Raw genomic sequence first — 12,057 nt, 5'->3', positions numbered from 1 at the left:
ACACAGGATCAAACTTTCCACAGTGAAAAAAAGCGGATGTGTTCAGGACGCAAATTTTTTTTTTTTATTTCAGCATGCTGTTTCCTCTGGGGAGTTTCTGTCAAGTTGAGTGTTTCTTTGAACAATTTTTCAGTTTGGCTGCTTGAATAAAAACCCACACTTCCTGGCCAAAAAATAAAAAAAAGTCACCACCTGGATTTAAACAAGCCTTCCACTGGATAATTCCTGCAGTGATTAATACACGTTATTCCCCCGTAAATGATACAAAGTGTAGCTTCTCATCAACCATGTTGGAGGACAGATAGCGTGGTCGTGGAAAAGATCAAATTATTGGCCTACATCAAGGAAAGAAAACAACAAAGAAGTTCACTGAAACAAATAAAACTGAGTTGGCCACCACAGAGTCCAGACCTTTACCCCACTGGAGAAGACTTTTACGCAGTGTTCCTACTCTCCCATCAGCAATACAAGCTCTTGGCAAATGCATGCAAATGCATCCCATAATCAAATCTAAAGGTGGTCCAATAAAATCAGAGCTTTTAACTTTTTTTTGTTTGGGCAGTGTATCTGCAGCATTAGCATGAAGCAGCAGGGTCAGAGCTAGTGGGTGGCTATTATTCTAGACAACAGCGGCATAAAATATTACTTTTTAAATAAACTCAGGACTGGCCTGTATTGGGCCAACCCTATGAAAATGTTCTCACTATTTTAAAAGTGTTGCTTGCACTTTAGATCAGTGGTGTGAAAACTGTGATGATATATCATTTCAGGGTTTTTTAACATGAGTATTTTCATTTCAACTTACCTTTAGAATTCATTGATATTGAATGCAAGCTGGTGGTCAAACTGTTCCACTAATGTACATCTCAGTAAGGAGTAGCAATGAGGTATTAAATACTAAAGGGCCTGAATCTTTACTTCAATCTTCAACCAAGTGGACCTCCTGCTGATTTTCACAACCAAAACTAGTCCATATGCTCAAAGTCACATAGCATTTGTGGTATAGAAAAAGTGTGTGAACCTAAGGCATAAACAGCTGCACCAGCCTAAATTGGAATACACACCTCCCGTAACCACAAACCACATAGACACACATATTCGCAAACAGATATTACGATAAGGAAGTAAACCCCACCCTGGGTCCTTTAAAGATGTTGCAGATGCTATTACTGTGTGTGTGTGTGTGTGTGTGTGTGTGTGTGTGTGTGTGTGTGTGTTGTGCGTGCTATTTAACATCTACACCAGTCAAGTGAAAATGTCTTCTTTTTCCTCCTAACTGACTACAAGTTGCCATAATGACTTTTACAAGAAGTCACATGTCAGATACTGTAATTAAAACTGCTTTCATGTGACAGGGTTACTAAAAAAAGTGCATCAACTTTTTTATATATAGTTATATGGAAACATGACTATAGACTCAAATAACTATCACTATATGCAGAGATGATTTCTGTACATCCCCATGCTTGCAACAAACACCCACTGAATTTGAAAAGTAGACAGGAAGCATTATAGGGGGAGTACTCACCTTGTACACCTGACCATAGGTTCCATTTCCAACCACCTCCACCAACTCAAAGATACCAGCAGGATCCTAGAAAACCATAACACGGTCAAGATAAAGAAAACAGGGTTTGTGTGAGTGGGTGAAGCGACCTGAAGTAGCAAACTGAACAGGCTGCATAGACTGTGGGACAACACAGTGAAGGGAATTTTACATTTCTGCAAAGACATAATGCAACAAGTTAATGCCAAATAAAACTAGGACAAACAACTTTATGTACTCAGTAGTAAGGGCACACTGGGGTTGGACAATGCAGTGTTATAAGGAGATGGAGACTAAGAGTGTTACTAGGACACTGTATTAATTATCAATAATAACAGATTCTTTACCAAAAGCAACTTAACATAAACCCAAAGTAGCCTTAAAGTATCTATAGTAAGTATAGTATGTTAAAATAACAATGTCAAATAATCCCAATGCTTGTTTTTTTTTTTTTTTTAATCATTTAATACTGAGAGTTAATCCTAGTGGGGTTTTTTTGATGTCGACCACTTGTTGCATGGTTGCTTGTCAACTTTCCCCAAAGTCGAGCAGATGAAAACCCTGTGTGTAAACACTGTCGCTTGTAAACTTAAACGGGACACAGTGCGGACAGAAAGCATGAGCTAAAGCAGTCGATGTGTTGCCCACGACGAGTTAGTTAGTACACGACAAAAGTTGCTTTCACGTTACAAAAAAGTGAGTGGTGCAAAAAAATAATAATAACTGAATGCTGACTAGGTTTGTAAACGCTAACAGTAACGTTACCGTTAACTTTCAAGCAACACCCACCACATCGCAGGGTTTAAATTACTTCCAACATTTCAATATATAGTCAACGTATTACTTACTCTTAAAGCAGCGAGGTCTATGCTGTCCAAACTTCGAGTTGTGTTTTCTCTCGACATTGCTGTCAATAACTTTGTCAACGTTATGTTATTTGTGGACAAGACATGGGCGGCCACCGTTTCGCTTCTACAAACTAACGGGTTTTTCTCTTCTCGGGTCCATTCTGAAGTTTAGCTAGTGGCGACAAGCTGGAGTTAAGCATTCACTTCCGGTCGCACATTTCAGAATAAATGCCTCGATTGTAAAATATTATTGGAAAAACTAATGATAAGATAATGATAAGAGAGAACTTATTTGGAATTTAATAGAAATACATATATCATCAGAATTGGTTTTATAATATTGACCTTTAGGTGTGTGACTAAATGTCATTCCGGTTTTAGCAGTTTTTGGATTTACTTTTCAAAAACGTATGATGATGATGATTATTATTATTATTACTATTATTATTATTGTTGTTGTTGTTGTTGTTGTTGTTATCTTACTCAAGTCTCACTCTGGCTTTTTTTGATTAATTATGAAATTACCAGCAGCCTGTTTCCGGTTGCATTGATTCCGTTACTTTTGACCCAGATGCTGAGTTTTTCTCTTCAGAAATGATTTGTCCGACAGCTTGACGTGCAACAATGTGTCAGCCTGTTTCCGCCACCGGGGGGGGGAAATATCGTGATCCTGTATCTCAAAATTATTAGAGACTCTAAGTCAAAGTCAGTTACAAATTCAAAATTATGAGTTACTAAGTCAAAATTATGAGTTTCTAAGTCAAAAATAATGACTTACTAAGTCAAAATAATGAGATAGTTTCTCAATAGTTTGAGTTGCTAAGTCCAAATAATGAGATACTTTTATCAATATTGCGCGTTGCTAAGTCAAAAATAATGTCATACTTTATGGGTTAGGGTTCTCAATATAATGACTTCAAAAGATCAACAGCTTTCAGCTTGTCCCTTCAGGGGTCGCCACAGCAGAACATGTTCCTGTCCAGATGTTTGGCATGTGTTTTGATGCTGGATCCCCTTCCTGCCACAACCCTCCCTTTTTTATCTGGGCTTGGGATCGGCACCAAGGTTGCCCTTGGTGGCTGGGCAGGGACACACCTGGTAAGGCGGGATTCGAACCTGCGGCCTACTGTGTCCCAACCCAATGCTCTACCACTGAGCAATCTCAATACAATGAGTAAGCAAGTCAAAATAATGAGACACTTTCTCAATATTATGAGTTACTAAGTGGACATGTGCCAGCTCTTGTTAAAGGCCAAGTAGGTGGTAGTCTAGAGCGCCACCTGCTGGACAGGGCGCTGTTGCAAGCCCTTAAGAAAATAAAATTTTTAAATAATAGTAATAATTTGCAGCCCTAACTGGCACCCTTTCCTTGCGTTCCATATTGAAAATACAAAATACACAAATACAGAATCAATGAACAAGAACAACGCCCGTTTTGTTGTTTCTCATTCTTTGATTGATGGGGATAGGACAAGTTATCGGTGCGTATCTCAGGTAGCGGTTCCTGTTGACAGACCTCAACAACAAGTCATATTGCTGGGGTTCGGGCAGCATTGACCAGGACAGGAAGAGAGTGAATAGGCTGGTAAGGAGGGTCAGCTCTGTCCTGGGCTGCCCACTGGACTCTGTGGAGTAGGTGGTTGAGAGGAGGATGTTTGCAAAACTGACAATAGCTGTGGATAGATGGACAATACCTCTCACCCACTGAGTCACACAGTGGAGACTCTGTGCACCTCCTTCAGCGGCAGACTTATAGATCGTCAGTGTAGGAAGGAGCATTAACGCAGGTCGGATCTGATCTGATCATGCTTGAATACTGTGTACTGTCTCTTGGCTGTGTGTTAGTTTATAGATGCTTTTGGATATGCATTGTATTTTCTACCTTTCAATTTTTGTAATTACCTTAAAAATGCTTTTTGCACTTTATACTATTCCTGTGAACTGCTTAATGAGTGAATTTCCCTGCTGTGGCTCAATAAAGGTTGATGTAATCTTTTCTTATATTTGTCATATTGATGCTGTCATCATGAAAAGGCAAAAAAAGACCAATATTTCCACATTCTGCTTCTAGAGGCCCATTGTTACCAAATACAAGTACAAAGTATTCACTGACCATAGCACCGTTTCCATTCATGTTGTGGAAAAAAAAAAGGAATGGGGGGGGGGCTTAAGGGCTTCCTTAAGGGACTTCCATACAAATTCAAATGGACACCATTATTAAGAACTACTTTAACTACCTGGTATAGTCACTGGATAATGCTGGTTTCTAAGGCTTTTCTTGATTTGGTTCTGTACACTCTTCTACAAGGAACCAAAAGTTATTATGCTTTACGTTCGTGCGACTGAAACTCAAAAAGGGAAGCGAGCATTCGGTCTGTCCGAAATGATTACCCTGTCCTCAACTACTGTATTTTTTAATGAAAAAATTATGCAATATCTAAATTATTTTTTTATTCCAACGAATTGTTTGTAATATGTACTTAAAACTATATACATTTTCTATTACGTGTGCTGCTGACCTCTTGGCCAGGTCGCCCTTGTAAATGAGATCTCAATTTGAAATGGGGTTTATCTGGTTAAATAAAGGTTAAAAAAAATCAATTTGCTCACTTCTCTTCTCTGAGTTGCATCTTAGTTGGTCTTGGTCCACGCACAGTAGACACTTCTCCTTCTCTTTACCTGTTACTGGCAGCTGTAGAGTCATGCAGCAGTTGTGTTCTGCACCTGCCTGAACATATCACTCACTCTTTTAAAGACCCATTTCTCTGCTACTTTAGAAAAGTGGTGGTATTCATCTGCTCTTTCTTTCTCCATGAGATCATCCAGTCTTACCCGCTTCCCATGCTCTGCCACACCAAATTTTTTATGTTTTTTGGGTCTTTCAGCTTATCCTGTGAGTTCAGGGTCACCATCGTCCAGGTACTGAGCCACACTCACTACCTGGACGATGCTGCCACTGCCAAAAGACTCACTAACTTTAAGAAGCATGTTAACACTGTTCTGAAAGAGTTTGCAAAGTTGTAATCTAGCATTTTTGACAGATTAAAATGAAAGATATTATCACCAGCTGCCAATGTGGCATCTTTGTAAGAGACTGTATCTGCCATTTTACTGCCTGGTGCTAAAGGGGGTGAATTTCAACAGGTGTTTCTCAGACCACCCATGCTTCTTGTGACATACAAAATCCTTTTAAGTTGCTATGGTGATTTTACAGACACTGTGTATACATACAGTAAAATATGTGGTAAACATGGCAGCAACTTATTTGCAAATACAAATATATGCTAAATTAATTTGGGGTTTTGTTTTTGGCTGCCTGGCAGATCCAAATCCAATCTTCACCTTGTCCTTCCTCAATATTTTATTTTTATTTTATGTTACGGTAGGAGTCTTAATAGCTGCATCTTTGTGTGATAATGTCCAGGTCAATCTGCAGTTTATCTACTTTGAGCAACCTGTTTCATATTGTCACATTGTTTTGGCATCAAGATATGACAGACTTAAGTGTTTCTAGTATATCTATTTGTAACATTAGCAGTTTAGTAGTAGTTTTACTGTATTTCTACAACAGATACTACATGAAAAATATTCAAAGGGTATTGTAGTATTTTGAATTCAAAACACAAATAGCTTACAACAAAATAACGAAAAGAATAATAAGTTATTCTTTCGATTACTTTCAAAATATCTCCACTCAGTGATTTTTACTACACTATTTATTTGCCCTTATTACTTTTTTAAACGAGAAATGTATCAGAAAGGTGGAGCTTCAAATTCCAGACTGAACCAGTGACTCACAGTCAGCACAGTGAAACAAGGATTTTTATGTGGTCGGACTCATTGTGTGTTGGGTGTGTGTCTGCGATTGGTCAGAAACAGAAAAAGCAAGACTATGCTACTTGTGTTTGTCAGTGTGAGTGCAGAGAAATGCGAGAAGGCCGGCAAGTGACTCTCTTGCACCCTCCATGTTTGTATTTGTGTGTGAAAGTGAATGTAACAAATTAAAGGGTGAGAGAGGATGGCTGTGTGTGTGTGTGTGTGTGTGTGTGTGTGTGTGTGTTTGTGTTGCAGTGAAGAATGGGCTCTCTGTGGTCTCACAAAGTGGCCCTGTTCACACCAGGGTCAGCTGCCTGCAAACACACATACACCGACACACATACACTCATGCACACACATTTCTGGACTCGTGTCCAACCTAAACAAGACAACATTCTGTGAAAGAATCGAATAATAAAATTCCAAAGTGATAGAGGTCATTTGTCTGCCTAACTCTACATCTCCATCATTTCTTTCTTTCTGTATGACTGTAGAGGCGATCTTACTCGAAACTGGCAAACTTCACTACGGAGATCGTTGTTTGACGAGCATTGAACATTTATTGCACTTGCTTCTCCACTTAGCCGATGACGGGTCAATTGCACATACAAGTTCACGTACAGTAATCTCACTAGCACTTTCGCAAACAGCTTCATCGAACAAGTTTCTGACAGTATGGCTGAACTCACTGAACTCGGTAAGACTCGGTCCAAAGCCACACACTGAACCTTTTTCTTCTACCTTGTTGCGGTCACCACCACATTGGAGTCAGTGAAAACTGACTACATACTGAGATTAAATTACACACAGGCGGACTCTATTTATTAATTAGGTGACTTCTGAAGGCAACTGGTTCCACTGGATTTGAGTTAGTGGTATCAGAGTGAAGGGGGCTGAATACGAATGCAGTCCACACTTTCCAGATATTTATTTGTAAAAACATTTGAAAGCCGTTCATCATTCTCCTTTCACATCACCACTTATGTACTACTTTGTGTTGGTCTATCACATGAAATCCAAATAAAATTCATTTACGTTTGTGGTTTATAACGTGACAAAACGTAAAAAGGTTTAAGGGGTTGTATCCAGTTTCTTTTTCACACCTGTTTCTGTCTCCCTATCTGTCTTTCTCCCACTACTGCTTTCTGTCTTTTATCTGTTCTTTAACAAACAGGCTGTCGTCATTTACATTTGTGGTTGTAATGTGACAACATGGGGAAGATTTCAAGTCACAGTACAGTACATAGATATATAAATGTATACAGCAGTGAAGTAAAGGAGATTTCAGATTTTTTGCTAGTCAGGCCAAAGAAAACTTGACTTTATTCTAACATAATAATAATAATAATAATAATAATAATAATAATAATAATAATGTTTTGCAATAATTGATACGAACACACAAATTGAATGGCAGTTAAATGGGTAGATCTTGCTAACATAATATATCATCCTGCCCTTGGCCAGAGCAGTGTGGCTGTTCACTAAATAATACTTTGAGTAGACTGGACAGTTTCCAAGTAAAAAAGTTTCACCTGTGTACTGTTATGGCGGACTGAGTGCACCCTTGTGCAATATAAAATGCTTAACATTATAAAATTTGCACTACTTTACAAAAGGTTTGAGTACTGGGTATTTGATGTCATTTATAACTAAAAACAAAACAGGTTAGATAGATTACGCTGGAAATTCAAACCCCAAAGTACAACCCGAGGCAACAAAAGTCAACGTTTCCATGCAGATCCCTGCTGAATTTAAGCTGTGGTTTGGAGGTATCCATACTCCCACTAACAAGGCACAATGACTGTCCTTAAAAAAATCCCACCACCCATAATACACAACCTTGCACTGAAAAACAGGCACTGCATGCTGTCTGTTGGAAATGGTGTTTCTGACTGATCAGACTGTGAAGGACACTGCATGATGTCTGCTGGACAGTGTCCAATAAGAAAACCATTGTTTTTTTACCAGATGCCCTTCCTGCCACAACCCTCTCGTTTTATCTGGGCCCACACCGGGTGAGGTGGGATTGGAGGCTGTGGCCTTCTACATTTACATTTACATGTAGTCATTTAGCAGACACTTTTATCCAAAGCGACTTACAAGTGAGGTACTGCACCTCAACCCAATGCTCTACCACTGAGCTACCAGGCCCCCCAGAGAAAACCATTGCTTTTATACTGCACAAAACTGCAACACTATACTTTGCCAGCAAACATGAAAAGAAGGCTGATAAATGCTGGCAGCGCACTCTTTGGTCAGATAAAACCATTTCTCATGGAACAGAGACAAAACAGAAACCCAGGACCCCCCTGAAGAATTTGCACATTTGGTGGAAACAAGTGTGATTTTAGACATGAACTCCCTAAATCCTATGTTTTTATTTCTATCTTTATTCAACAAAAAAATAAGTGACATTATTAGTCTTTGTCAATCTGTTAGATTATGTGATGCTTTCTGTTTGCATTTACATTTAGTCATTCTACAGAAGTGCAATTATGCAAATTAAAAGTAAGATACAAAGCAAGCAAAAAATCGAAGCCAGGGCAAAAGCATTAAAATATTTACCGTGTAAGTATCTAGAGATAATCTACAGATAAGAGGAGGGTAAGAGGTTCCAGCCCCCATTCGTTGTAGTTACTGTACAACATGTAACAAAGGGCTTTAGATATATTACTTTTTATACCTATTGTGATATTAAGTTATTTATCAACAAGTTGCATAAATTGGTTTTCCATGCAATAAAATTAAAGACAATAAAAATAAAGGCATAATTGCTATTCATATTCTCAAATGTTAATACATCTAAACCCTTTTTTTTTTTTTACCTCTTGTTATACAGTAGCTACATATGAGGGCTGCAATTTAAGTTGAAGTCTCCAACCCTCTCAGCAGTTTCAGAGCTTTGAGACCTGTGGTGTGACTAGCTGAGATATGTATTAATCACAACAGCTGACTTTTTTTTTTTTTTCAATGTACCCAGTCCTTTTGCAGTTTACACTACTGCAGTGAGGGACAAACTAAACAGTCTCTGGGCTGTTGACATTCAGTCTCCGTGAGCATCATATCCTACTTCTGGTGATACGTAGCTGCTGCAGAGAAGATTGAAACAGAAAGTCTGTATATGTGCAATCAAAAATATTTTTGATAAGAAGTTATATATTTAATGATGCCACAGGGGCGGGAAGATGTCGTGTCAGAAAGAGATTTGCAATTCCTAAATCACTTTTTGGCACTACAGCGGTCATGCTTCCAGTGCAAACATTGTTGGAGTGATGTGTGATTCTAATAAGTATTTCTTAGAATAATGTGGATACGTTCTTTCTCCCTACCTGGGAAAAAAGGTCTGGGGTCATTTCAGTGCACCTTGGCAGCTCTATGGATGTATCCCGTGTGCCTGCAAACATCACAAGCTTGGTGTCAGTCCAAACTGTTGAAGAAGGAAACATTAAGGCGCATAACAAGCATGTTAGACCATTTATATTATTACACATCAGAAATATTGTAAAACAAAAGGTTTGACATAACTTTAAGGCTACATCACCCACTTCCTGCATCTTGTAAACATGTGATGATTTGTAAAGAAAGGTGAATGCAGGATATCTTGCCCAGCTGTAACCCAGCCACAGTTACTGCAAAACAATATGAGCATACGAGCTTCCCAAAAGAGGAAGCTTGTATCCTGCTACATGTTATATAATCTTTATTACTGGCCACACATTTTATTTTATCATTCAATATTTACAATGTTGCACTCATGAGCTCTAGTTTCCTGCCACTTTATTTGTTCTCTTATTTGCAAGTTTGCCACAAGAGAGTGCTGTAGCTTAAATTGGCACGTGGCTTACATTATGGTGAACACTGTGCATAAGAGGAAAAAAAGGAAGGCTGCTTTCAGACCTCATCAGGAACTGTTTTTCTTATTATATTTATTAAATTATTATATAATATAATATTAGCATATATAATTTGTTATATACATATATAATATGTATATATACATATATAATATAATATTTGTTCTTATATGTATTTAGGTCGATAAATCTTTTTAAATACCTTTATATGCATGATCTGTCTATATTATATACCATTACATACTATGCAGAAGTATTGTATGTAATTAAAAACTAAATACATGATTGATTGATTGATTTGATTTAGACTTTACCACATTATTCAAATGAGTTAATACAGATGTCGGGCTGTTATGAGGAAGAGCACCAGTTTCTGCTTCTGTTGTTATTGATAAATGATAAAGCAGTTGCAGACACAAAGAGGAAGAGCACAGTGTCAAAATAATGTTGTATTTTGTTGTGCGGCCTAAAGAAGGAGACAACAAGGTAAAAGCATTGCATATTATATATTAAATGTGATATAACAAATACATATTGGAAAATATACATTTTAGAAAATGCATGATAGATGGATTTATTGTTAAGTTAAACAAATTGACTGTCAAATTACAATCAGAGTTCCTTTAAAAAGTTATGAAAGGCAAAAGCAGTACACTTGTTTTTCTTGGTTGTAGTGTTGGATTTAACCAATGAACAATGCATTTGTTGTTACAAAGAATAATGTCAGAAATAGATCATATTGGGTCAGAGAAGTTAGATATCAGTAGATTAATGTTGTGTAAAAAGAAAGTGAATTAAAATGAATTTGCCTTTAATTCAAATGAGTTTTAACTCATTTAAAGGGTCACATAACATTTATTTTGCCAGTGACGATGGCCACTCCATGCGTCTCTATAGGAACTAACACGAACATTGAGAGGTGACATTTAAATGCACAGTACAATGAGGGTGGGTTCCCTTTTATTGAATATAACATAATTGCATTTGGAAAGCCTAGGCCCCCTGCCTTTGAAGGAGAGTTTAGGAGTAGAAATACGAAGGCCATAGTGCACCACAATATGGGAACCCCCCATCAGCAGTAAGACTCAGAAAGCCAAACAAGGAATAAATAAAAGTTCTGGGACAAACATCGACAGTTAAAACCAAGGCCATGCTACCTTATGAAGTGGGGCTCAGTTCTATGCTGGTTAATATAAGCACATGTACATACCAGGAAATAAAAGCTGATATTATATTAGTCTTGCATGTGCTCAGTGTAAAGAAAAAACAAAATATTTGTGGGATTGTCTAGAGTTAAATTAAATTATTTACCTGCTTACTCATCCCTGGGGTAGCAAAATGTGCGGCTTAAAATGAAAGAATCCATCAAAGCTTTCTTTTGTTGTTGGTTTAACTGATCACTGTGAAAAAAAAAAAAAAACCCTCGAGATTTCATAAACGGGTTAATATGTAATTCTCCATCTGTGATTGCAGTTTTAATGGCTCCAGTCCACTAATGAACCCGCTTCGTACTGTATGTACAAATGTTTCATTTTTCACTGTACACAAACCCGTCCCAAACCGGAATCCACTGGACGTAAAGTACACAACACTTGTTATGTCCGGGAGGCTGCAGCTCAGTCGGTAGAGAAGTTGTCCACCAACTGACGAATCCAGTTGGAACATGGATTTTTTCTGTAGTGTGTTCTTCAGCAAGACACTGAACCCTAAGTTTCTCTTGAACAATTGTTTGCAAATGACTAAATGTAATCGTATCTGATTACAGCTGTCTGGATATATTACTTCTTGGAGTTGAGGTGTTGGAAGCCGGAAAAATGGCCACGTGTAAGGACCTGAGCAGCTCTGTGATGTGATTTAGCTTAGTTCAGTTTAGTAAGTGCACCTTCTGGAGGTAAAGCTTTCAGTTCTTCTCCAAGTACTTTCCATCCCTTTGTGAAAAGCCACTTCCTTGCAAAATCGAAGTTCCCTTGCTGCTTTAAGGGGAAAAAAA

General features: G+C 38.0%; 2 protein-coding genes across 11 annotated transcripts in view; both read right to left on the bottom strand.

The window, feature by feature from the left end:
* The window catches only part of si:zfos-2326c3.2 (mitogen-activated protein kinase kinase kinase kinase 4), a 58,956-nt gene extending 56,385 nt beyond the window's left edge, over positions 1 to 2,571 (bottom strand). For 7 of the 9 annotated variants that reach the window (XR_010915438.1, XM_067519356.1, XM_067519358.1 and 4 more), the window contains exons 1-2: positions 2,395 to 2,571; positions 1,529 to 1,594 (exon numbers count right to left, since the gene is read on the bottom strand). Coding sequence is in view for 8 of the 9 variants with exons in the window: in XM_067519356.1 (XP_067375457.1) it covers positions 1,529 to 1,594; positions 2,395 to 2,451 (123 nt within the window). In the remaining variant the exon portion in view is untranslated. The remainder of the gene's footprint in view (positions 1 to 1,528; positions 1,595 to 2,394) is intronic. The other 2 variants (XM_067519360.1, XM_067519361.1) reach the window with 1 other exon arrangement.
* A 7,000-nt stretch (positions 2,572 to 9,571) lies between these two features.
* Positions 9,572 to 12,057, bottom strand: part of LOC137134307 (beta-1,3-galactosyltransferase 2-like) — a 7,254-nt gene continuing 4,768 nt past the window's right edge. The window contains exon 5 of one of the 2 annotated variants that reach the window (XM_067518988.1): positions 9,572 to 9,607. In XM_067518988.1, coding sequence (XP_067375089.1) covers positions 9,587 to 9,607 — 21 coding nt within the window. In that variant the 3' untranslated portion in view covers positions 9,572 to 9,586. Of the gene's footprint in view, positions 9,608 to 10,531; positions 12,038 to 12,057 lie in introns of those variants that run through there. The other variant, XM_067518987.1, reaches the window with a different exon arrangement.

Source organism: Channa argus, chromosome 10 (assembly GCF_033026475.1).
Source record: "Channa argus isolate prfri chromosome 10, Channa argus male v1.0, whole genome shotgun sequence".
Lineage (NCBI taxonomy): Eukaryota > Metazoa > Chordata > Actinopteri > Anabantiformes > Channidae > Channa > Channa argus.
This window is presented reverse-complemented; position numbering and strand designations above follow the sequence as displayed.